The following is a 25,924-nucleotide window of genomic DNA, read 5'->3' as shown; positions in this document are numbered from 1 at the left end:
GATTGGTCACACAGTTCTCTTAATATTCTTTCATTCCTGGAGATCCTTTTATCTCTCTCTGCATCAGCTTCTCTGCATTCCTGTTCTCTGTTTTCTAGTCCATTAATGGTCTCTTGCATCTCGTCCATTCTGCTTTGAAGTCCTTCCAGAGCTTGTTTTATTTCTGTATTCTCCCTCTTTAGTTCTTGCATATTTCTCTGTAAGTCCATCAGCATGGTTATGACCTTTGTTTTGAATTCTTTTTCAGGAAGATTGGTTAAATCTACCTCCCCAGGTTCTTTCTCAGGAGAGGATGTTGAAGCTGTCTGAGTTAGCCTGGTCTGGATCAAATTTTTTTTGCCTTTTCATGTTGATAGATGCAGTGGTATGCTATTGACTCATCTGTCAGCTGGGAGAGCCAAGACCTTTTCCACTTGCTCCTGGCTTTTCTTTACTGGCACAACGGCGACCCCTAGCAGCTTGTGTTGAGCAATTGCGCATAGACAGGGTCTGTTTCTTGCCCAGCCACTATGGAGGAAGCTCCCTTGCTGTGGGCATGGCCAGCCTCAGGCTGCTGCTCTGCTATGGCGGGACGCCAGAGTGGGAACAGACGGGGGGCTGTTTATCGCCATGAGGGGTCTCAGAGCTGCTGTCCAAGGGGTAAGGGTGCCTGGAGTTCCCCAGAATTCCCAGTTGCTGGGCTGAGTGTCCCGGGAAGCTTCTGTCCACCTGTGGGGTCCCTGTCCCTTTAAGACTTTCAAAAAGCACTTGCTTTTCTTTGTCCCAGGGGCGCTGACTGTGGGGACCCGCTCACAGGTCTTACTGTCCTGTTTCCCTAGTTTCCAGCACCCCACGCACGCACTATGTCTGTGCTCCGGTGCAGATGGCTAGGGCTGGGTGTTCAGCAGTCCTGGGGAGGGGCCTCGGGTCCCGCCAGGCCGGGGCTTGTATCTTACCCCCTTCACGAGGCGTTGGGTTCTCGCGGTGTGGATGTAGCCTGGATGTTGTCCTGTATCTTCTGGTCTCTCTTTTAGGGTTAGTTGTATTTGTAGTATTTTCAAAAATATATATGTTTTTGGGAGGAGATTCCCACTGTCCTACTCATGCTGCCATCTTGGCTCCGCCCCCCTCTGACTGTTTTTAAGATTGTTTCTTGTGTGTATGTGTTTATGTGTGTGCATTTTGTGAAATTTATTTATTTTATTTTTTACTAGGTTACAAACAATAAAAAGCACAAATCTTATAGTGTACAGCTTGATGAATCTTGACCTGTATATGTACAGTTGCCTAACTGTTGCCCAGATCAAGATGCCAAACATTCTAATTTTTTCCTCTTCAGCTATTTCACCCATCCTCCCACCCATTCCCCTATGGGAACTATCTGTTCTCTGTGTTTATGAGCCTATTTTTATTTTGTTTGCTCATTTGTTTTATATTTTAGATTCCACATATAAATGAAATCATATGGTATTTCTTTCTGACTTAATTAACTTAGCATAATACCCTCTAGGTCAATCCATGTTAGCTGCAAATGGCAACATTTCATTTTTTTAATGGCTGAATAACATTCCACTGTATATATGTACCACATTTTCTTTATCCATTCATTTATCGATGGACACTTACATTGCTTCCTGTGGATAAAATGAAGATTCCTGGCCCTGGTTGGCTAGCTCACTACACATATCTGGGCAAAACGTTGTTATTGACTCTATGTAAAGAGCTCCACCCAGTGCTCTGGGCGACACGGTGGCAGGGCTGCAAGGTTGCAGGAGAGCAGAGCAGAGGCTGGAGTGGTGGCAGTGCCAAGGACAGAGAATGGGACAGAGACTGTGCAGGCAGAGAGGTCCAGAGGCAGAGACCGGCTTGCTGCATGCAGACTCGCTCTGAGTGAATGGGATTCTAGTGACTGACCTGCCACCGTGGAAATAAAGTTGGGTATAACCCTTTCACTCCAAGAATGTTCTACTGTCATTTCTTTGGTCACATTGAATCCATGGTGAAGTTGCCCAGGGCTGAAACCCATTGGCAAGACACTTCCATATCTTGGCTATTGTAAATGATGCTGCAGTAAACATAGGGGTGCATGTTTCTTTTAAAATGAATGATTTTACTTTCTTTTGGTAAATTTCCAGAGGTGGAGTTACTGGGTAGTATGGTATTTCTATTTTTGGTTTTTTGAGGAATCTCCATACTGCTTTCCACAGTGGGTATACCAATTTACAGTCCCAACAAGGATAGGAGGGCTCCTTTTTCTCCACATCCTAACACTTGTTATTTCTTGTCTTTTGCAGTGGCCATTCTGACTAGTGTGAAGTGATATCTCACTGTGGTTTTGATTTGTATTTCCCTGATGATGAATAATTTGGCATATCTTTTTATGAGTCTGTTGGCCATCTGTATTTCTTATTTGGAAAAACGTCTATTCAGGTCCTCTGTCCATTTTTTAATCAGATTATTTGGGGTTTTTTTTGGTGTTGAGTAGGGTAAGTTCTTCATATATTTTGGATATTAAACCATTATTGGATATGTCATTTACAAATATATTCTCCCATACCATAGGTTGCCTTTTCATTTTGTTGATGGTTTCCTCTGCTATGCAGAAGCTTTTTAGTTTGATGTAGTCCCACTTGTATGTTTTCGTTTTTGTTTCCCTTGTCTGGGTAGCATCCAGAAAAAAATTACTAATGTTAATGTTCAGGAGTTTACTGCTTTCTTCGAGGAGTTTTATAGTTTCAGGTCTTATACATAGGTCTTTAATCCATTTTGGGTTTATTTTTGTGTTGTGTATGACATAGATGCACTTTCATTCTCTTGCACACAGCTGTCCAGTTTTCTCTACACCATTTATTGAAGTGTTTTCCCCCTTGTATATTGTTGCCTCCCTTGTCATTTATTGACCAGATAGGTGTGGGATCATGTCTGGGCTCTGTTCTGTTCCATTGGTCTATGTATCTGTTCTGTGTTAAGATTGATTCATGGTCTTTAGTTGTAAGAAGTTTAGTATGGTATGTCTGGCATAGATTTCTGTTGCTGCTTCTCCTGTATGGGGCTCACTTAGCTTCTTAAACTTACAGTTCCATGTCTTTTGCTGAATTGGGTTTTTAGTGATTTTTACACCTTACACCCTCTATCCTCTCCTGCTGGGACTCAATGATACAAATGTCTTGTCATTGTCCCCTAGGCCGTTGAGGCTGATCACTTTTTAAAGTCTGTTTTGTCTCCATTCAGATCGGAGGCTCTGTGGCCTGGTCCTCACATCCATTGACTCTCTTCTACAATCACCACTGTGGTAACTGAGCCTCCTTATAGGTGGTTTCTGTTTATACTTTTCAGTTCTGCGATTTCTATTTGTTTCTTTTTCATAACTTCTTTGCTACAGTTCTCTTTTCTCACTTGGCTGAAGAGAGCTTTTATTTGCTCACTGAAGCATTACTACAAGGGCTGCTTTAAATTCTTGCTAGATAATTCAGATAATTAGAAATCAGACAATCTGATTCATCCTGATGTTGGCATTTGGTGGTGAACTGTCTTCTCATTTATGTTGTGAATTTCTTGGTTCTTGGCATGACACATAATTTTCTACTGTATCCCAGGCATTGTGGCTATGATATTAGAAGATTTTGAGCTGCCCTGTTGAGGTACAGCCTCAAGTCCTGGCCTGCTGTGGGCTGTGCTCCCATGGAAGCCGTTGTGCTCAGTCTGTGCTGTGTAGGTCTGCGTGGTTTGCCTGGACCTCTGGGGCTCCCATGCCCCTAATGTTTCTCCCTTGGGATACAGGGTGTCTCAGTGTGGCAGGGGCTTCAGGCCCACAACTCAGACAAGGCTTCCCTGGCCTAGGGTTTGCTGTGGGGACACTGTGTGGTTGGGGAAGGACCCCTGCTGGGTGCCTGCACCACCCCAGTGTCTGTGGGAGGGTGAAGCCCCAGATCTGTGGGACAAAGAGGCTTCCTGGGCCGGGTCAGCTGTGGTGGCAAACCCCTTTTGCAGGCACACTCCCATAGGCAATGGGCTTTTGGGGAGCCCACCCCCAACCCACTCTTTCCCCAGCCCAAGCCTGGCACTGTGGCTTCTGGCCCATCAGGAACTTAAGGCCGTTTGCTCTTGGACCTCTTTTCTTGTTACCAATTCAGCAGGCCTGCTGCCCAAATGTGTCCAGATATAGCCAACCCCCATGTCATGGAATGTCCCATCCTTGCAGAGCCCCTGGTCCCAAGGCTATCTGGAAGCTCCAATCCAACTTTGAGTCTGGCTCTGATGCCCCTGCTCTGTGAAATGTGATCCCTGCAAGGCTGTGGGGCCGCTCATTCACCCCCCAGTGACCATACACAAACCCTTAGGAGACAAAAAGCCATGAAGGAGGATCAGACATGAGGTCCCCCAGTGGGCAGGTCCTACTGACCCTGTCATCAGTGACTATCCATCATTATCCCCTGCTGTGGCACTGATCAGGGGTCCAGGTCCCCTGGGAACCTCTTGTTGAACAAGACCTGACTCACCTCCGTCTACTCTCCCTTGCACTCTGGGCTCCAAGGCTGGGCCCTTTCCAAGTCCACCTTGTAATGCTCAGTGTAAAGTTACATCCACCTTGTAACGTGTGGGACCATCACATCCACTTCTCCAGGACATGCCAGGTGGAAAATGCACTTCACTGAAGTGTAGTGCTTTATTTTAGCCTGGGCAGGCCTGCAAGGGCTGCTCAATGAAATCTTCGCTCTCTGTCCATGACTGAGACGTATCCAGGTTCTTTTTCTTCCCTGACCCAGAGCTTAAGTGGTTATGGGAGATCAGCTGCATGGACAGCCACATCTCAGCCATTAGCTTCATAATGACAGGGACCATGCCTGTGCTATAGCCTGCAGTGGAGAGGAAGGTAGGGCCTGGCGCAGCCCAGTGACCATGCCCCATTGGGGCCAGGTGGGACAAATGCTCTGGGCATTAGGATACAGAAAGAGCTAGAGCAGCAGGGTCCTCTATCCCTAGCTCAGGAGGGCTGTCATCCAGGGAAGGGGCCCAGACCCAGGGGGCAGAACCCCACTAGCCCAGAGAGCCAGGAGGGTGGTACTGGGCCTGCCACTAGCATCTGTTGAAGAAATAGGTGAACCCACCAGACTTTTAATTTTCAGGTTCAGCTTCCAATTCGGCAGACATCTGCTAAGTTCCATCAGGGCTGTGCATCAAAAATGCATCATACCTATGAACAACACTGCATGTTCTAATTTAATTCTTAAAAGCTTTGAATATAATTTTAAGGTCTCTAAGCAGAATTCTACAATATATTCCTGAATGCAAAACATACATGAATTTATAACTGAATCCACTGATCCGTAAACACTCGCCTCCCAAATAAACACACACACACATATGCCCAAACATGCACCCACATATACACACACATATGCACGTGCACACATGCACACACACACACACCCTTTGGGACAGTTTCATCCAACACAACTAACAAATGCCTACTTCACTGAGGTTTACCAAGTTTATAATTTTATTATACTCTGAATAGAGATGATATTTAAAGAGCAGAGAAAATGACTATACAAAGGGTTTATAGAACACTCATTTACATACTGGATATATTCTTTACAATATAAGAAAAGTAAAAATACCCACTAATAGGTAAGGCAAATAAGGAGGCATGATGAGGTCCTTCTGCAAAGACACTCATGAGACCCTTAAATGCAGTGTGACTTAACATGGTTATAGGCTAACACTGGATGAATAAGCATATGGTTAATTAGCGGATTAATAGGACCCTGGCTATGACACTCGTTAACTCCCCTGAAAGTACCTGTGGGCCCACTGGTGCCCTGGGGGCCAGAAGCCCCAGGGCCCACACTGGTGGTGAGGGGTGGGGTGCTCACAGCAATCTGAGCACTAGGTTCCTGGACTCCTTTTGTTCTGTGTAATGAACATGTAACACGTGAAGAAACCTGTCGTACCAGCTTATCAGAAATCAGAGGATTGGCTTCCTTTGGTTCCTTAGAGGAGCAAATTTCCCAATGCCCTTGACCACAGGGCCTAAAAGCCACAGCTGGCCAGCCAGTTTAAAAGCAAAAGTGTGTACCTTCTTGAATGCTCTAGACAAGGACTGCACAGGAGGCCCTGGTGTCTCTGCAATGCTGGCAGCTTGTGCTTCTCAATCCTGCACCTGTCTCTTGCTCTTTTTTCTAAATACACCCTCTCTTCCTTCGTCAGGAGGATAAGGGCCTGCAGTCTTTGAGTCAAACTGGGTATTGGGGTCAGCACAAAGCTCAGTTCTCCTTGGCCACATTCCTACAGTGAATGAATGGAAAACTGAAATGCTAGGCAGCCCTGCCAAGGGCCAAGACAGCAGGGCCTGTGGGAGATGACGGCACATTCTCTTCAACAGCCATGCCAGCGTACATCAGGGAAGAAGGTCCGTGAGGACCAAGGCAAACATTTGGCACAGAAATGAGGCACTTGCATTTGGTGCATCAATAGGAGCTAACAAGGACCTGTCCACCTGCTTTTACACAAGTGTTCAATGCCCATTGCACTTTGGCTGATTCCAACCCTGCCTGTCGCTGAGTCAGCTTCTGACCCACTTAAAATAGGGAATTCACAGAGCACATTTCCAAATGCCAGCATGGGGCCGTCACTGGGGATTCCCAGGTGATCTAAGAGCTGGTGCTTGATTTTTAGTAGCCAAGCAGAAGAGGCAGCTCATGGTGATGGAGACCTGGGAGCGCCCTGGTTATCCGAAGCGGACCAGGACTTTGATACGGCCTTGTCCAGTTCCATCTCCCACTATGGGGGACGTGCAGGATCCTCGGCTTCCCGCAAACCAGAGGCCTCCAACCAGGCCACAGCCTTGCAATATTCACATTGGCACAGAGCATACCTGGTTAGGTCACTAGGTGATGCAGGAAAGTGGCCCTCAAGAGCAGCCTGTAAGTGAGACTTCTGAGAAATCTCCTCTTCCTCCCTGTGCTCAGGATGCCAGAAAGATATAGGATCCCAGTGGGAGCCAACAGGCCTGGACAAGAGAGATGAGAGCTCACAAAGGGCAGAGGTTGTCTGGGCAATCTCTCCCAGGCCCAATGGGACCAAGGGCAGTGAGGCAGGGGTGGCCCATAACATGCCCACGCTTTGCCTTGGGTGCATCCAACACAGGGCCAATGACCCTCCTGAGTCCCGGCCTGGCAGGTGCACTACTGGACAGCAGGCCAGGATACAACAGCAAACTACAGTGATCATAAATAACTGGACTCAAAGAACATACACATTTTTTCTTCCACCTTCTGCTTCCTCCTCTCACTCACCACTCAGACCCGGTGTGAGTGGGAGGCGGGTGTTGTCTGGCATCCTGTCACCCTCCCGAGCGACCTCCCTTGTCCTCCTGCCCATCAGGCCATCCCGTGTTCCTGAAGGACCCGACCTGCACGAGCCTCTGTCACACGTGTGCTCTGCTCACACTGATCAGCATCTTCACTGTGGGAGCATGAAGGCTCCCTAGGGCGCTGGCTGGACAGGAGCCCCTCCGGAGGCACAGCCGGCTACTCACGACCACCGCACAGTGGGCTAGGTGCACCCCTCCCACTAATGCTGGCGTGCAGGGTCACAGGGAGCCCAAGCTTCCTCGCACAGTCCTGTCCAGTGAAGGGCCTGGAAAGCACTTGGTGAGCAGTTCCTTTAGGGAAGGTCAGGGGATAGTGGGCTTGTTTGTTCTTGTTTTGGTAAAGCTGGAGGAGCCCCCTTCCCTCCTGGGCCTGGAATGTCAGGGTCACAGTCTGCTACCCAGGAGGCCGCCTCTGACCCTCTGGTATCTCGGATCTGTGAGGGCTCAGATTTTCTTAGGGGAGCCGATCATGACCTTTGACACAAAGTTCACAATGGCGCTGGCGGGCTGCTCAGGGTCATGCTCTGCAAACAGGTGGCACACGTTGTCTGTGGCACTGCCCTGCTTCCGGGCAACAAATCCAAAGATTCTGCAAAAGGGAAGCCGAGGTCAGATCACCAGGGTCCCAAGGCTCAAGTGTGGTGCAAACCCCTCCCACCTCTTGCACCACCTCTACCTGCCACTTACCCCCAGTCAACCAGGGCTAAGGCTCCTGAGGACACCTGTCACATCTCTGCCCCATCACAATGCCCACCAGGTGAGCAACTGGAGGGTGAGTGCCGGCCCCAGCCCTGGGTCTGGGATCTGAGCCAAAGCCACTTCTCCACGCGTGGCCAGAATCCTCCAGACACGGGTCAGGACAGGCTCCTGAGCCCCGTTCAGGCACATGGACTGGATTCTCCACGGGGCCCAGGGTGAGCACCTTGCTCTCTCCTCATGCAGTCGGATCACACAGGAGCACAGAACCCATGCAGGTACTGACCACCCAGCTGTGGTTGCCAGGGGGATAGGGGGCGGGAAGCTGTGCGCCTGCCTGGGTGTCGAGATCCCACCCACAGGACCAGGGTGGTCTTCCTGGGCCTCATATGCTGCATCACAGACTGTGCGGTTAAGGGGACTGTTAAAAGGGCAGCGCATCTGATCATTGTTCCTAGAAGAACTGAAGCCATTATCTGAATAGGCTTTTGTGAGCCCTAAACTTGAATAACTACCACTGTCTGAATCAAATCCCCAGTAGTCTGTCTTCTCCTTCTTAGAAAATTAAGGATTTTTGTCTTAAGTTTATCGGTCTCCACACCATAGGAGGGACTGGCTCAAGAACCAGCTGGGGACACACATTTCATGCAGCTGGGGGAGCAGCCAGCCTTGCATGTGGGGCCACACGAGGTCTGGGTGCCACCTGGGGCTCGGGGAGGCATCTGAGGACTTCGTCAGATCCCGAGACAAAGAGGAATATGCAGTAAGGCTGGAGGAAAGCATCCCTGGGGTGGACACCCTTGGTGGAGGTCAGGGGGCATGCAGACAGCTCTGGGGTTCAGGAAGCCCTGCAGCCCTGGCCCTCACTGGCCTGCAGCAGAACGAGGCAAGCTGAGAACCCTGCCCCCTCTGCATCACTGCACTTAGCACCCACGTCCTGCATGCCCCTCCCACGGGGGCCTCGCCTCATCTGGCCCGGCCTCAGTGCCAGCCTGCACCGCACCTGGATGCCTGGGAGGCTGTGCACTCTGCTACACGCTGTTTCTACCACAGAGTGTGGGTTGGATGGACATACTGCTTGTTCAGGGAAGAGCAAGCAGGCCAGCCCTCTGTGGGCCCTTTGTACATCAGGATGCTGTCATTACTGTTTAAAACAAAACCCAAATTCACTGGCATTCCTTAGCAACCCCTTACGAGGGGCCCTTTTGGGAAATCTGGAACAGAATACAACCTCGGATCGACCAGGGCATGGGAGAGGTCTTGGCAACTTACCTTGAGCAAGGGCCATCTGTGATCCACCTTGAAATGAAGGAAACAAGAGGAGAGTTACATCAATTTCCTTACTAACTCAAAGGTAGAGGATTAACGGGCTTCACACAAACACGGATTTCTTACTTCCTGTCTTGTGGGTCCAATGCGCAGAAAATGACGCTGCTCACGGGGTAGTGCCTCCGGAAGAAGAGCCTGTGGACATGGGGGAGGGGCATGGTCCCGTCACTGGGTCAGGCTGACGATGGTGCGTGGGCAGGCGCCCCTGAGCAGCTTCAGGGACAGAAACCTATTTTGTGCTTTTACTTGTCATTTTGACAGAAAAGCAGAGAGGTTCTTGGGAAAGCTGACAGCCAGCAAGTAGCACTGTGCAGGGTGAAGCCTGGAATTGCCAGCAGGGAACCCTGACAGGCTATGGGAGAGCCTGATCCGGCCTTCCTGGCAGCATCTCAGGAAACCTCCAACGGCGTCCCACCTCACTCTCCTCACCTGTGCAGAGGGCATGTGGGCCAGCCTGCCACTTTCGAGGACAGGAGCCCAAATAAGACTCAGTAACAGACTGGAGGGTACACTGCAAATTAAGGGCAGTCCACTGGAATGTGCTAAGGCTAGGGCCGCACCATTACAGGCGGAACCACCAGAGGACCCTTCTGTCCTCTGTGCTGGCTCACATCACCTTTGTTTCACCTGCCAGCCCCGCCTGCTCCCCTGAGATGGATGCCCTGAGTCTACTTTGTCACTAGGCCCCGGGCCCTGTGTCCAGCAGGACCAGTTCCTCCTCCTCCTGGGGAGGTGGCATTCCTGGATGCTGGTGGCCTTGCTCCTGGCACAGGGAGAGAGCTCATCAGGAGGAGACAGGGACAGAGGTCAGTGTACAGGCAGGGCAAGGGCCGAGGCTGGATATCTCTCAGGGGGTACCCCAAGGCTGGCAGCCCCCTTCCCACTGCCTGGATTGCAGGTGTCACTGAGGATGCTGCCCCCGCCCCCCCATCATCAGCACAGCCAGGCCACACTCAAATACTGCCTCTCTCCATAGGGAAGAGGCTGAATGCCACAGACCCTGCTCACCCCGGGGTTTATAAGGACCCAGGGAGACTAGAGCACAGAAAAAGCACATGGCAGGCTGAGTCTTCAGAGGGGCTGCGAAGAGATGAGATGCCTCTGGTCCTGACCGTCTACCCTCCCAGGCGCTGGGCTCTTGCTAGCCACTAAATCCTGACACCCTTAGTTGGCCCAGTCCGAAAGGTGGGGAAACCAAGTGCCAGTGCCATGGTCACCTGCTGGTAAGGCTGGTAGGTGGTGGGGACCACATGGGCACCCCTCTCCTTTGTGGACCAAGGTTGGTTCTGCTTCAGGGAACTTCCCACGCTTGGGTCTGGCCTGGAGCAGGCAGGAAGGGTGGGCCGGGAGCTGCTCTGGGAAGAGCTTCCTGGTTGCTGGGCGAGGCCTGGGCACTGCCCCGTCTGGATGAGGAACCTGACCGTATGTCGCTCCAAGTTCCTGCCACCCTCTGCCACCCTCAGCTTTTAGGGCTGATGACTGGCTCCCTTATTAATCACACCAGGCGTTTCCATAACAAACAGTAAGTGCAGATGAAATGTCTTTGGTCAAAGGCCCCACCAGCCCAGGGAGACACACGCCTGCCCCTGCCCGAGCTGCCCCTTGCGGGGCCTGGGCTCCACAACGTCCCTGAGGGGACATCTGCTCAGCCAACTCAGCGAGAGCGCTGAAGGTCAGTTGAAATGGGACTGTTATTTATTATCTAGGTGTTCAAATGCTACCTAGATAACATTAATTAGCAGTAACTGTTAACTATGCTAATGTGTCATGATTGTAATGTAATAAGCAACACTGCCTCATACTCAGGAAATACCTGCCAAGGTCACACCCGCGGAACAGGGTGACCACCGGTCTGCAGGGATGAGCCTGGAGCAAGGGTGGGAGGACGCCAGTGGAGTCTGAGTGCTTTTACAGTAACAACTTAAAAGACCTCTGCAGTTGCAGATTACCTTTGTTTTAATTTTAATGATTCCTAAGAAAGAAGCCTGTAGGCCAATATTAATGATTTAGATGTGACTCCTGGGTCCTATGTGACGATGGGGAAATGCATACATGGGTGATTGCTCTGGCCATTTCCAGGACTGCCAAGCTCTTACCTGGATGACTACCGACATGCACAGTGGCATGCATGGCTCAGGGGACAGGCAGAGCTGGAGGAAGGCCTAATTCTGCCCAGGCACTATGGGAATATCCCTCCCCACCCGGACCCAGCACTTACTTCCTCTGATTGTCCGTCAGCGTGATGCCCTGAGACGACACCTTGAAGTGCACGACCGTGCACAGGGGCGGTGGCTCCTGGACCAGGGTGAGGTTCAGGGCCTTCTGCACAGCCTGGGGGCCCGTGAGAGACTCCATCTCCACGGAGTTCAGGTACCACACATTGCAGGCTGCAAGACATCAGGGGAAGCAGCATGAGCACCTTCAGCAGAGGAGGGCTGTTGACAACAGAGCCCTAGGCTTGTGGACTGCTCGCATGTTTGTGTGGCCCACGCCAGGTGCACGTGCACCTCTACTTCCAAAGATGTGAAGGGAGAATGAGCTAGGGACACACTTGCCCAAAGGCCCACGTAGAGAGTAAGCACATTCCCAGAGCCACATTCCCCTTCCCTCAGCCCCAGGTGGAGGCACCTGTTGCTGTATTTCTGCCTGGCACCCTGGAGGGCTGGAGACACTGCTCAGTCTCAGTGTGGGTCCAGAAAGACAGGAGCCCAGCCACAGCTTACGTCAAGGAAACATCCACGAGGGGAACATGAGGTCTGGAACCTCAGAAGACTGCCCCACACAGAGACCTAAAGATGGGGTGTGTCCAGAAAGAGCTGAGAGAAAGTGAATGATTTGGGGTAACTGCGCGTGGAGAATGGTGGGATGGCCTGTCCTGCCCACATCCATCCCCATTCCCCATGCTGCCCAAGGGCCAGGAGCTTGTCCATAGCTCTCTCCTCCTGGGGGAAGCAAACAGCCAAGCATGCAAGGGCTTTGTAAACAGCCTGATGCCCTTTGAGCCTGGGTCCCTGCAGCTAAGCAGAAGCTGATGTGGGGCTCTGAAGCATGTGTGACACTGGTGTGACCCCTGAGACACAGACTCCGCCTGCAGCTTTCTGGCTGCAGAAGCCGTGGCTTCACCTGGCCAACCAAGAATGTGCCTCCCAGGAACACAGCTGCCCTGGCCCCCCACTCTGCTGGATGCCACACTCTGTGTGCGAGTCTGGAGTATCTTACACCCTATGCTTACGAGCCTCTGGATTTTCACTAACCAGAAAAGACAAAGCTTCCCCTGACCCAAGCAGCATAACCAGGTACTCAAACAAGTGTGGTGACCTCACTGGTGCTGTTTCCCTTTAAGACTAGTCTTCCAGGGAGGCACTGGGAGTGGCTCTGGCCCATTCCCACCTTGGGGACTGAGCAGGAGCCACACCTGTTGGCCTGTGCACACCCGTGACCATGAATAAGAGAACAGAAATAATGTAGTACATCCTGGGTATCAAGATGCAGGGACACTTCTGAGCTTGCCGCCCATGCTCTCTGAGGCAAATGCTACCCACAGCTCATCTTCAAAGTGTGAGAAGCTCTGAGGATTGGGAAACCTCACTCCTGTGAACGCCCACAGTAACCGGGATGAGGACAGACAGTGAGGCCTGAGTTTGCAGCACCAAGTGCATCAGACCTGCCCTGGTGAGCTCCAGAGCGTGTCCAGTGGGACCTCTGGCCAGAGCAGGGAAAAGCTACCCAGAATCAGCTGATTCACTACAAAGGCCCAACTGGAAAGGCTGCATCTCAGGGAAATGCGGCAGATTCTGGGAAACGTCCCAAGAAGCAAGCAGTCTCCAGGATGGGTGCTAGTGTTTTCTGGTGTGTGCACCTGCTGCAAGGGGCTCCCAGAGAATGACTGAGACAGTGACCTCGCTTCCTCAGGAGAGCAGCTCGCCTCATGCTCAGGGCTGAAAAGAGTCGCCAACTATCCTGCTAAAGTTTACAGACAGCTCATTTCACTCTCATGTAAAACTGTGACATTTCACTCCTCTAATTATTAGAATCCATTGTGCCATTTGAGCAGAATTTCAAAAGAAGGTTCTGCCCCAAACACACGGCTTCTGCATCTCCATGGTGATGCTGCTCATCTGCTTGCCCTGTGTCACTTGCTCTGTGTCACCTACTGTGCCAGGCCTCGGCTGGACAGTTCAGAGACATCTCATCAAATGGACACACAGTCCTGTGAGGAAGATCCTACTGTCACCCCCAATATAACAGGTGAGGAAATGGAGCCTAGGGACCTTAAGAAACGAGCCACAAGTCAGTTGGCAGCTCCTTGGTGCCCAAGCTGCTGTGACAGTGCTGACAGCCTCCTGCAGTGCTGAGAACTCGCCAGGTGCCAGAGCTCATGTGGGGACATGCACTCCTACGAAGTTTCTTGCGACATCTGGAGGATGAGCTGTCCACTTTATGGGGAGGCATCTGCACCGTGCGCTATTCCTCAGCCATCAATGACACTCGCTGGCAATCCCGTGTGGTTGCCCTGACAGCAGGCGCACCTTTTAGAAGATCACACCTGCACGTTTTCACCCAGAGAGATGCTGAGAGGAGGTACAAATTGGAGGCGCTCTCCCTGAATAGCTGAGTTTCCATGGCCAGCACCCCTGCTCCTTCCAGCAGGCCAGGCACTGTGCCCATCTCCCGGGACAGCAAGGAGACTCTCCACAGGAAACTTCTGGGCTGGCAGGTAAGCCATGCTTCAGCTTTGTCTGAACTTAAGATCTACTTGTGTTGTCTTGGGAAAGACAGGGAGTTGGCAAAAGTCCCTAAAATTGCAGTTGCCCAATGCTCTGATGGACAGGTGCCTTAATGAAATGCTCATGTCTACAGGACATGGAAGAGAACTTGCCAATATTTATCAGGAGGATAAGAAGAAATGCTAGCACTTGGTGACCCAGAGGTCCCAATTCTGACAAGATTTAGGCAGGAAATATCCCATTACCAAGTGAGGTGACTAAGTGAGCCACATACTCAGTGGGAAAAAATGGAGATAAATTTAGTCCAAGAATTGGGGGAATGGTCAAATTAGCCCCTCAGTAGAACATGAGACATGACAACATGGTAAATGTTAGAAGCTAATGGGAAAATGTTAGAAGCTAAAGTTTACAGAATAAAAATGTACTCATACTGTGATTAGAACTAAAGAAATAAAAAGCATGTGTGCGTATGAACAGGAATTGGACAGGTGCACAGGACACTTCAAGACAGTTTGACTTTAAGAGAGTGAGTATTCTGTCTTTGGTTTCATTACTGCTCCTGACACACTCATCATGCAGTTGGCAAAAGGAAAGAAAAGTTTTGGTCTAAATACAATGGCACAGCCTGGATCGGGTGCACATGTGCAACCCCGGGATGCCACAAACTCAGGCCCCTGCTTCCTTGCAGTGTCACAAATGGCCTTTTGATGAGGACCAGGGGGACTGTGATGTCTGGGGCACCTCTGTCCCCGAGGGCAGGGCTATGCTGTCATTTCTTGAAGCCAAAGCACATGGAGGCAGCTCTGCTGAGCACATGCCATTTCCCGGGAGCCCCCAGTCTCAAACCACAGGTGGCCTGTGAGTTTGTTCTACTGGTCTCGCTCAAGACATCCAAATCCACCTGATGAGTGCTTGGTTCACCTCAGTTGGGGTGAGGGCATGGGGCTGTGGTGCTTGGTGCCACGCTGGGCAGAAAAACGCATCGGGCCCAGAGCAGGAATAAAAGTCAGAGCCACATGCTCTCACCCAGCCCCACCACTTCTGGGAACTCAGGTCTGAAGGCAACAATGTAGGATTCAGAAACAAGAAGGGATACCATCAGCAGCTTTTCAAGCATCGTTGGCTACTGACCAGGTTAGGAACAAGCTAAGCGAGCAACGTAAGGAGGTAAAGCATAGGACGGACCGTTAGAGCTGCTGAGGCCTGCGTGGTGTTTGCAGGACCCTCTGCTAAGTGAGAAAGGGAGCCCCTCAGTGGTTGAGTGGGGGTGACAGGTCTACAAGTAACTCCTTGCCCCTTTCTTTCTGTAGCTTCCTTATTTTAACTTCAAGAACTCACCTTACTTTTAGAACGAAAATACAGTTTACCATATAAGTTAAAAGCACAACTCTAACACTTACAGGAGCTCTGCTGGAAGTCTGGCAACATGCTTTTCTTTCTGGGATTCTAACGCATTCTGCCCCTTCAATGGGCACCCGTGAGGAGAGGGACTAGAAGCATGAGCAAAAATTGTTTGAGAGACGGAAACAGCCTGTACCGACCTCACAACAGGATTTCACTGAAGAGCACTGCAAGTTCTTGCCCCATGTTGGGGGGCCGCGCAACCCTGCCAGTATCCGGAGTACCAGTTTCCTCAGGTTCACAAGGAGGAAGCAGGACATGGTGCTCTCAAAGAACTGCTCCAAGTCCACGAGACCAGGAGTCTAGGTGACTCAGGACTCTCATGTGAGACAAAAACACTCAATTTCCTTGAGGTGATGAGAGATTGGACAGTCCAACCACCTTCCAACAATGGTCATTCTGCATTTGCTGTGAATAATCACAGAGTCTGGAGAAGAATGGGTGCTCTCTGCAGGGTCCTCACTTCCAGGCCACATCTGTGCCTGACTCAACTCCTTGCCTTGCCAGCTGTGAAGGTAGTAGCTGGGTGGAAATTTAAACCTCTTGATGTGTTTTAGAAACAAGAGACGTTAAAAGCACATAAACTCAACACAGATGTAATGTAACCCTCATAATGTAAATACCTGACTCAGGTGCTGAATGAGAACTCCAGGTTCTGTTACATTGGCAGCCAAAAAAACAAAATACCTAGGTATAAATCTAATAAAATATATACAAGATCTATATAAGCAAAACCACAAAAGTGATGAAAAATATCAAAGAAGAACTAAAATAGACATTTCATGTTCATGGATAGGAAGACTCAATCTTTTCAAGATGTCAGTTCTTAACTTGGTCTACAGATTTAATGCAATCTCAATAAAAAATCCCAGCAACTTATTTTGTGAATATCAGCAAACTGATTCGAAAATTTATATGGAGAGGCAATAGACCCAGGATAGCCAACACAATACTGAAGGGGAACAAAGGTAGATGACTGACACTTCTTCCCTCAAAACTTACTATGAGGCTACAGAAGTCAAGACAGTGTGGTACTGGGCAAAGAACAGACAAATAGACCAATGGAGCAGAAAAGAGAGCCCAAACACAAACCCACATATATACAGTCAACTGATCTTTGACAAAAGAGCAAAGACAACATAATGGAACCAAGATGGTCTCTTTAACAAACAGTGCTGGACCAACTGAATGTCCAAATGCAAAAAATGAACCTAGGCACAGACCTTACAGCTGTCACAAAAATGAACTCAAAATGAATCATACAGCCAAATGTAAAACATAAAACTATAAAACTCCTATAAGATAACTAAGAGAGAAATCTAGATGAACTTGAGTTTGGCAATGACTTTTTTAGACATAAGAGGCATGATCTAGGAAAGAAAGAATGATAAACTGGATTTCATTAATATTACATACTTCTGCTTTGCAAGAGACACTGTCAATAGAATTAGGAGACATGCACAGACAGGGAGAAAACATTTGCAAAAGACACATCTGCCACACACAAAGAACTCTTAAAACTCAACAATGGAAAAACAACCCAACAAATGGACAGACACCTCATCTAAGAAGATAACCCAGGTGACAAACAGGTAAATGAAAAGATGCTCCCTATATCATCAGGGAAAGGCAAATTGAAATGGCAATGAGATACCACCACATACCCGTGAGAATAGCCAAAATCCAGAACACTGACAACACTAAATGCAGAGAACGTGAATCAGCAGCACTCTCATTCATTGCTGCTTGAATGCGAAAGGATGCAGCCACTTTCAAAGAGTTTGGCGGTTTCTTACAAAATTAAAGACTTTTGCCATAAGATCCAATAATTCTATTCCTTGTTATTTACCCAAAGGAAATGAAACCTTATGTCCACACAAAAACCTGCCTAAGGATATTTACAGAAGCTTTATTGATAATTGCCAAAACCTCAAAGCAACCAAGATGTCCATAGTAGGTGATGAATAAATACACTGTGATCCATCCAAACAATGGAATATTATTCAGTGCTAAAAAGAGATGCACTCTCAAGCCATGAAGATGTGGAGAAGCCTTAAGTGCATTAGATAACTAAGTGAAAGAAGCCAATGTGAAGAGGCTAAACTCTGTACGACTCCAACTCTATGACATTCTAGAAAAGGCAAAACTATAGGGACAATAAAAAGATCAGTGGTTGCTAGGTGAGGGAGGGAAGGATGAATAGGCAGAGCACAGAGGACTTTAGGTCAGGGAAAACACTCAGGGTGCTCCTACATTGGTGGGAACGTGTCTTCATAGGTATGTCCAAACCACAGAATGTGCAACCCTCAGAGAGACCCCTGAACTAAACTGTGGTTGTGGGTAACAATGTACCAGTGTAGGTTCATCAACTACAACAAATGAACCCCCTGGTGGGGATGCTGGTAATGGGGGAACCTTGCATGTGTGGAGGCAAGAGTGTACCAGAAATCTCTGTCCCTTCCTCACAGTTTTGATGTGAATCTACAATTGCTCTCAAGAGTAAGGTCTATTTTTTAACAGTAGTACCCTGGAGAGCTCACTGTCTGGGGGTCTGTGTTACCTGACCAATGTGGGTCACACCACTGGCCCATTTCGAGACACATTGAGTCCCGTCTCCCGAACACTTTGATTTCAGCTGGAGGGACAAGTCACCCACATCCTATCTCCCTACATCCTCCCAGACTGAGCCCAAGGGTTGAGTTGAAGGCCACTGAATTTGGTCATGTTTGAGTCAGGGATATTTCCAGCCTGCAGCTTCCTGGTTTTGTCACTGGACACCGGGTACCCCACTGAGCCCAGGGCAGTTTTCTTTAAAAGGACGCCTCCTTCACACAGGCAAGCAGTGGAATCTCGAGACGGAGGAGAGAGAGGAAGCTGTGCCACTGAGTCCCCGTCCTGCTCCAGGACCAAGACAACGTGGAGAAGGAAACGGGGTCACTGACCTGCCCCCTGCTTCAGCAGCTCAGCCGCTGAGTTGGCCGCCGTTTGGGGTGAACTTTCGGCTATTTCTTCCAACGGATCTGCAGGAAGGAGCAAGAAAATGCAGAAATGAGTTGTTCTCACTGGAAAAGAATCTTCATGACACTGTTAGACACCCAGGACTGAATTCCCAGATGGTGACATGCAGAGCTGGGTGTTTCTTTGGGAACAAGAGTCCATCATCTCAACCTGAGCAGAAGCTGGGATGATGTGACCCAGCAAAATACCTTTCTGACCTCTGAATTAATTTCTATGGACAACTCAATTTTAAAGGTAAATCACAATGGCCTGTATTTTAAGTTAATAGTCTTCATGTGATAAATAATCTAGGAAACTGGGACAAGGCCACATCACACTGTTGTATTGTGGGTGCTTTTTTATTATTATGGATATTTTCAAACAAACAGAAAAGGCAAAGAGAATAATAGTTCAGCTATCATCAACAGTTCAAAAATATTAACATTTTCCTGATTTTGTAGAATCGTCAAAGTTAACGTAAATGGCCTTGAAGGTATCTTGGTTTAGGCATTATACATTTTTGAACGAAGAGTCCTTGTCCCAGGGAAACCTTTCAGAAAGCCCATAATCTCAGGATACGGCAGGGTACTGCGGCCACATCTCCTCTCCTGGATGGACTATTCAACATTCTTGTGGGTTACCCACAGAGTACACGACAGAAACAGACTTCTGGTCCGATTTTTCTCAATGGACCTTTACAGATCCCCGTCCCTGGTGTGCAGGACACCGTGCTGCCCCGAGGACCTGAAGCATACCTCTGTCCGGAATGAGCAGTTTGCAGGGTAAGGCCAAGGGCGTGATGGAATGCTGACACACCAGAGCCGTCAGGCTCCCTGCCGACAGACACACAGCAAGTCAGAGTTAACATGGACCTGGATACGCGCTTTTCAGCCAGTTTACCCCCTGAAAGGAAGCTGTTGCAGAGGGTGAGCCCTTATATTTTTAGCAACAAACATGCTCCATTACTGTAGGGCTTTGGACAAAACTTCAGTAAAGCAGCAAGTTCAGAAAAACAGCTAAGAGGCAGGTGTTGGGAACTGCAGATGATTCCCAGCAAACACACATCTATACCAATTTATACAGAATAAATCACACAGCTCGCTGAGCCTGAGGTGGCTCCAACTGAACCACCTCCACCATCCCCAAAAGGTGCCCCTAAAGGCCAGGATGTGCCATGCTTCGCGGCATACTTGCCAGGTGAGCTCACAGGCTCTTCCCAAGCCTGCAAGGCCAGGAAGGCTCCTGTCTCGCCGGAGAGGAAGGGCACCATCTGGGGGGGGTGTCCCATGACCCCCCATCCCCTCGGATGGGGCCACACTCAGGCTACAATCTCGGCACATGCATCTGCCTGCTGGCCAGAGGGCACCATTGCTGACACCTGCATTCCCAGCCCCACCACTGTGCTTTTTGTTTGATTGGTTTTGAGAAAGCTTTTAGGATGAATTTTGTATGTAGTGTATTTTAGACATAATTCAGGCTCTCACCTGAATAACTCAGGAAATCAGAACTGGGGACTCATAGTAAACGCTCATGAGTGACACAGCACGGAGTGCCGGGCTGACCCCAGTGGCAAGCAGGGTGTCCGTGCAAGCTCTCAGCCACTTACCGAAGTAGGGTTCATTTGAGCACCCCTTCAACCGCACTCCCCTTGGGGTACACTCAATCAAAAAATGCCGAACGAGCTCATTGGCCAAATCTCCAGCTGTAGTAAGAGATTTAAAAGGGAAAAAAGAATTTTTAAATATTAGAACAAGGGAGGATGAGAGAGGAGGAGCAGTTACAGGGAACAGCTGCTCAGAGACGGCCTCGCTGTGGCAGGCATCCAGCCACTGCAGTAGGCCGGCCGCCCAGACTGTCCAGAAATGTGGTGGAGTGGCAGAACAGCCAGCTGAGGAACTGCCAGCCATCACGCCTGGGGTGCAGGGGTCCTATAGAGACCCTCAGACATTCTGCAGGGATCCCCAGGCAGAGGGCGCATCACCAGCCAAGAAATAGTGTGAGTCTCCAGCTCCTGCCCCTCCTAAGAAGACAGACCAGAGAGGCAGATGGTGCCCAGGAAGGCATCCCAGAAGAGAGCCAAGATGCCAGTGTTCTGGGTAAGATCTGGCCAGGCCCAGGAGCACATGCCTGCGGGACAGAAGCCTCAGCTGCACATGAGCAGCCTTCCATCCCATGGCCACCAAACAGAACATCTGTGTCTGTGCCAGCCCATGAAACCAAAGAGAAGGTGCATCACAGAAAACCCCCGGTGGCAACTGTCTGAGGATAGAACATGCAAATAAAAAACAAACATAAGAGAGAGAAGTCACAGCTCCCTAGTTACAAGTCCAGCAGCCAAGCCCCCTGAGCACTCTGTGGGAACCTGTCTGCTGTGGCTTCTAACATTTCTGATATTGGAAGCCACCCAACAAGCAAGACCTGCTGGAGTTGGGTTTGGACCCTACACCTTGCTCATTGTTGGCTCCCAAATGATGCTTATAACCAACAGTGAAGGATGTTACAATATCAGTGTCAGCCTTTTGCAGGGGCAACAATGCTGGCAGCAAAGGAAATAATCGGATTCCACAAAAGGCTGAATTGCATCAAAATGCCGAAAAGAACATTTTGCCATTCAGTTGTGGGAGACACAAGTATGGTCTGGACTCCAGTGGTGAGAGTGAGTCAACGGGAAGCCCAGCCGGTGGGTCACATGTCTCCCACCCATACACCGGCCACCTCCCCATCCTGGGCACCAGGGGAGGGAGGGTGGTCCTCTGGGCTCTCTCCTAGTTTGCCCAACTTTCTACTCACATCTGCCCTTGGAGTGAAATTCAAATGCCATATCCAGGGGCTGGGTGAAAACACAGCAGCTATGCTGTGCCCCAGCAGAGGGCTTCCAGAAGCCTGTCATTCTAACATCCTCCACAGATTACCTTCCTCTTATGGCGGAGTCAATGGGGGCCTGAGAGGTGGCGTGCATGCCTCAGGGTGGGAACAGCCATGCACGACCACCTGATTTCCAAAGAGATAATGCCTACAGGAAAAACCCTGGGGAACATTGCTTAAAAACTCTGAATGGAGCCAGGCGCCCAGAAGCTGCCCTGCACACATTCCTACCCTCCCACAGGGATCCCTTGTCTGCATGCACCCACAGATGCTCCATCCTGAGACGTTTTCTGCTCCAGTCATCATTCAGCATGTTTCCAAGTAAGACCGGATGCCGAAGATCCTCCAGGCGGGCCTGATTTGGCTGTGCAGCTGCCAAAGTCCAGTTTCCCCTCTGAAGCAATTGAGTGTTTGCGGAGGATGGAATTCTGGGTGCTCTTGGGCCTTTCCACCTTCCAAGGCTTACCTGTTCTACCTGCTCTACACAAGCCATCTCCTCTTTCACCTCCACAAAGCAACCACCCCAGGGATGTGGGGGTCTGTGCTCTGAGTCACATGGCTCTTCCCAGCTTCACCCCTGCGCTTTCCCTCCACCCAACCATACCTTTGCCAAAACAGACCATCCAGGGTTCCTGATAAGCCCTCAGCCATGCCTGAGGCCTAACACCTTGACAACCAGATCTCAGATTCTTCAAGGCAATTTTCTCCAGGAAGCTTTAAACAGAGGTTCCACCAAGGACTGGGGTAAATCCTCTTAGGAATTGGGCACCGACAGGAGTGAAGTGGAGGAATATTATTTTGTTCTTTAAACACAATTGAGCTCAGAACCTGGGCTTATTTGGTTTCCCCATTTCTCGTGCTCCCAGGTGCCCACAAGATGAGCCAGGTGGCTGCTCCAAGTAGGGAAAAAGAATCTTTTTCCTTTCGTTCGGGTGGGTCTGTGGCATGGTGGCAAAATAAGCAAAATGGGCAGACTAACGTGGAAACAAAATCAGAATAAATGAAACCAAGTGTCCCCCAGCAGGAGAACAGAAACAGACAGCAACAATTCACTCCACGGAAAGCTGTCAGCAACAGAAGACAGCAGTGGCTGCGAGCTGTCTTAGAAAGAGAATCAGTCCTACAGTGGGGAACAGAGTAGGCCCCACGGAATATGTATTTATTAGTTTTCTTACATAAAGTTGAAAATGGGCAAAACTACAAGGTTTAGGGTTTCCGAACTCCAGGGGTTAATATAAAAAAGGCTTTGACTCTGCCTCTTGCTTAGTAGGCTTCTTATTGCAATGGCACTGTGTGGTAATTGGAACTGCTCTGCATATATTAGGAGATTGGGAAGGAGCAGTAATACTGATGGAGCTGGGCACAGAGCGTGTCACTGAGGAGACAGCGAGGAAGGACTGTGTGATCCTGTCTGTGAGTGGCACCCTCAGCATGAGCTCATGAATTTTTAGAGATGGCACAGTCCCTAGCTCTGGTCACTGGAGAGAAGCAGCGATGCTCTTGACAGCAAAGTGCACCCCTAGCGACTGCATCTTGGACTCTGGACACTGTTCCTCAGTAAGCAGAGCCAGGAGAACGGACAGGGCAGGGAAGGTACAAAGTGAGCCCAAGGCATGCTTGCTGGCTCAGACAGCTGGACGTGCTCCTGGATGACAGGGGAACGTCAGCACTCGGGGCCAGCTGGAAAGGCCTCCCATAGCCAAATCTGGGATCGCTGAAATACCAATAAAATAACGGTGGTGGTGGATTGCCACACAGGAAGGGGCGTGCAGTGGCTTCCCCACAAGGTTGCCTCCTGGGTTGTGAGTAGATATGCCTGTTTGCTTCCTAACATTTACCTGTGCAGGTGGGTGTCCCAAAATTGTCCATATGTGGTTATGTTCATCACAAAAAGCATGCAAAAGAGTAAGTGATTTGCATACATGTTAGTATTTGTCACTCTGTGGCTGAGGAGGTGCTGTCCTTCACCATGGGAGGGGTAACTTAGTGACTCCAGGCCTACACAGCATTGCTGTCGACCCACTAACATACTCCGGGCGCAGGTGCAGAATTGTGCGTGTGCAAAATTATGTAAGAATTTTCTTACATAAGAAAAAAGGAAAAATGCATATTTGCATGCTCTGGATAAACAGTGAGACACACAGGAATTTATCATAGATGGTCAGCCAAGAAAGGCTGAGGGGACTGAGGCAGACAGGCTGACAATGGGAGTGAGAAGGACAGAGGCCTTGTTCAGTTCTAACATCTAAACAATGGAATGGGTTATCCATTCAAAGCAATAAAGAAAAAGAATTTAAAAACAATTAATCATCTTTCTTGAACGAAGACAGTATTTGCAGAATGTACCTGAACACTAAATCCTGAGAAGAAATCCTGAGTACTATTAGAAGTCATCCACTACCTTCTTAGCATAAACATGAGCCCACAGGCACCACAGACTAGTGTATCAGGTCAAGGCCCAGGGTCCTACCTTTCTTGTTCAGCTGCAAGACGGAAGGCGGGGGAGTGGCCACCTTCATGGCCAGGCCGTAGGCTCCACGGAAGGAGTGGCTGTCCCTGACGATGAATGAGCCAGGCTCCTTGTCCTTCAGCATGGCGATGGCTGGAGGAGAAGCAGAGGGACACAAGTGTCACCGGGACGCAGTCTGCTTTGTTTAGGACCAGGGCAGCACACTTCCCACTCCTCTGGCAAACCAGGTGGGTGGGAGTGGGCCAGGGTCCCCTAGGCAGGAGGAATGGAGCCAGTGTTCTCCTGTCCATGCAGCTGAGGGGCTCTCAGGAAAGGGTCTGTGATGATACCTAGTTTCCTGGGGCCTGGCTGTAAAGGACATAGGAGAGTGCAGGAGGGCCCTCCCGTGCATCACGCAGGCCCCCGGTACCCCCTGCTCACATGATTCCCTTAACCCCACAGCTCCCAAGAGGTCTGCAGGAGGTCCCCCACCGGACAGCCCAGGACACGGAGGCCAGGTACCAATGCCCACCACGTGGCAGCATAGGAAGCAATGCAGAAGGCTCTCCCATTCTCCCCATGGCCTGCCTGGTGCAGACTCCCTGCATGGCCTATTTCTTAGAGATGTTAGAAAGCATGCACTTCCAGCAGAGGAGAAGCTAAGAGGTTTCCAGTCACACTTTCTGAAGATAGAAAGGATGCACCAAAAGGTTCCTGAATATTTAATATAACGTCCAGGTTTGCCTCTCGGGATGACAAAGATGTGGGCATAGGCAGCCATCTGCCCCGTGGCTCTGGCAGAGGGTCCCAGCCTGGTCTCCAACACTGGTCAGAGCTGACAGCTAAGCCTGGCACAGCGGTCCCCCAGATTCCCTAGGTGAGGCTGGGAGGTGGGGGGTGGCTATTGCTTGGAAAAGAAAATCCCTACCCTTTACAATAAAAATCTGGCACCACCAGCTCCCGTGCTCACAGCACTGGAAGGTTAGGGGGCTGGGTTCCCGTGACAGGAACCTCAGCCTGAGGCTGCCACGCTCCAGCAGGAGTCCTCTCAGTACCTGGAAAACACTCCAGAATTTTGTTTCTACTTTATAAAAATAAAGAGAGAGAAGACAAGGGACTTCAAGTATAAAGAATTACAAAATTATAGCCATGGGAATGTCCTTCTCTGTGGGGCCCAATGTCCAGTCTGGAGTGGGTCAGGATGAAGCCTGGAGTGGAGGGAGGCCAGGGCTCCTCAGGGCCTGGCTCCTGGGGGCCCTTGGCCAGCTGTAGCCCCACTTCTGCCCGGCTGCCGCAGGCGTGGCCTTGGTGTGGCCAAGGATGGAAGAGAGGGTTTCTCCCACATATGCTCTGTGGTACAACCCCGGTGCCCCACACAGGACAGGTTATGGGGCAGCAGCCTGTGAACTGTACTCGGGGGCCTGCTCTCCACCTGCCGCTGCTGCCCATCCACACTGTGCCAGGGCCAGAGGGGGCTGGGCGGGGCTGGGTCCCAGGGCCCCCACAGTGGGCACCGTAGGTACCGCAAGATTTTCCTCGTGGCCTGTTTTCTAAATTTGGGGGCTGAACATGCATTATTTTTCAAAAGTAAGAGAGAAGATCCCTCACAGAAGTTATATTTTCTCAGCTGTGATATACCTCAATGAGCTTTTTCCTTTTAAGTCATGATTTTACTTCACTCTGGTAGAAACACGTGCCCAGCCTCGCAGGCCTCACTCTCTGGGAAATCACTGCACAGCAGAGGGAGGCGGTCTGCCGGGCCCGGTGTCTCCTCCCAGGCCTGCCCCAGGCTCTAGGGCTGACGAGGGAAGCCTGAGGACGATGTCAGACTCGTTGTTCAGAGCAGATGGGAGCTGGGAAATGCACAGCCTGAGAACAGGCTCTGGCACGTGTCCTGCCAGGGTCCGCATTCCCCTTCCGGAGGCGGTGAGGGCAGTGGCCACAACCTCACCTGGCTCCCTGCAGAGGAGCAGAGGCCTGAACAGTGCCTCCTGAACAACCGTATTTAACTTCTATTTTACTGGGGGCCCTTTTTCCTCCTGAGGTATGTTTATGTTCACCTTAGAAAAGTCCCAAGAAATTAACCCTGTCATAATAACACATGGC

The 25,924-nt window shown here is 50.1% G+C and overlaps 1 protein-coding gene across 15 annotated transcripts in view; it reads right to left on the bottom strand.

Annotated features, from left to right (window-relative positions):
- Positions 1 to 5,456: 5,456 nt before the first annotated feature.
- TNS3 (tensin 3) overlaps positions 5,457 to 25,924 on the bottom strand; it is a 227,620-nt gene continuing 207,152 nt past the window's right edge. For 14 of the 15 annotated variants that reach the window (XM_057505348.1, XM_057505350.1, XM_057505352.1 and 11 more), the window contains 8 exons: positions 23,840 to 23,971; positions 20,111 to 20,206; positions 19,260 to 19,337; positions 18,450 to 18,527; positions 11,598 to 11,766; positions 9,446 to 9,514; positions 9,323 to 9,349; positions 5,457 to 7,943 (listed from right to left, as the gene is read on the bottom strand). In XM_057505348.1, coding sequence (XP_057361331.1) covers positions 7,799 to 7,943; positions 9,323 to 9,349; positions 9,446 to 9,514; positions 11,598 to 11,766; positions 18,450 to 18,527; positions 19,260 to 19,337; positions 20,111 to 20,206; positions 23,840 to 23,971 — 794 coding nt within the window. In that variant the 3' untranslated portion in view covers positions 5,457 to 7,798. The remainder of the gene's footprint in view (positions 7,944 to 9,322; positions 9,350 to 9,445; positions 9,515 to 11,597; positions 11,767 to 18,449; positions 18,528 to 19,259; positions 19,338 to 20,110; positions 20,207 to 23,839; positions 23,972 to 25,924) is intronic. The other variant, XM_057505342.1, reaches the window with a different exon arrangement.

This window comes from Manis pentadactyla, chromosome 7 (genome assembly GCF_030020395.1).
Source record: "Manis pentadactyla isolate mManPen7 chromosome 7, mManPen7.hap1, whole genome shotgun sequence".
Classification (NCBI taxonomy): domain Eukaryota; kingdom Metazoa; phylum Chordata; class Mammalia; order Pholidota; family Manidae; genus Manis; species Manis pentadactyla.
The sequence above is the reverse complement of the archived record's forward strand: the minus strand, read 5'-3'. Positions and strand labels throughout refer to the sequence as shown.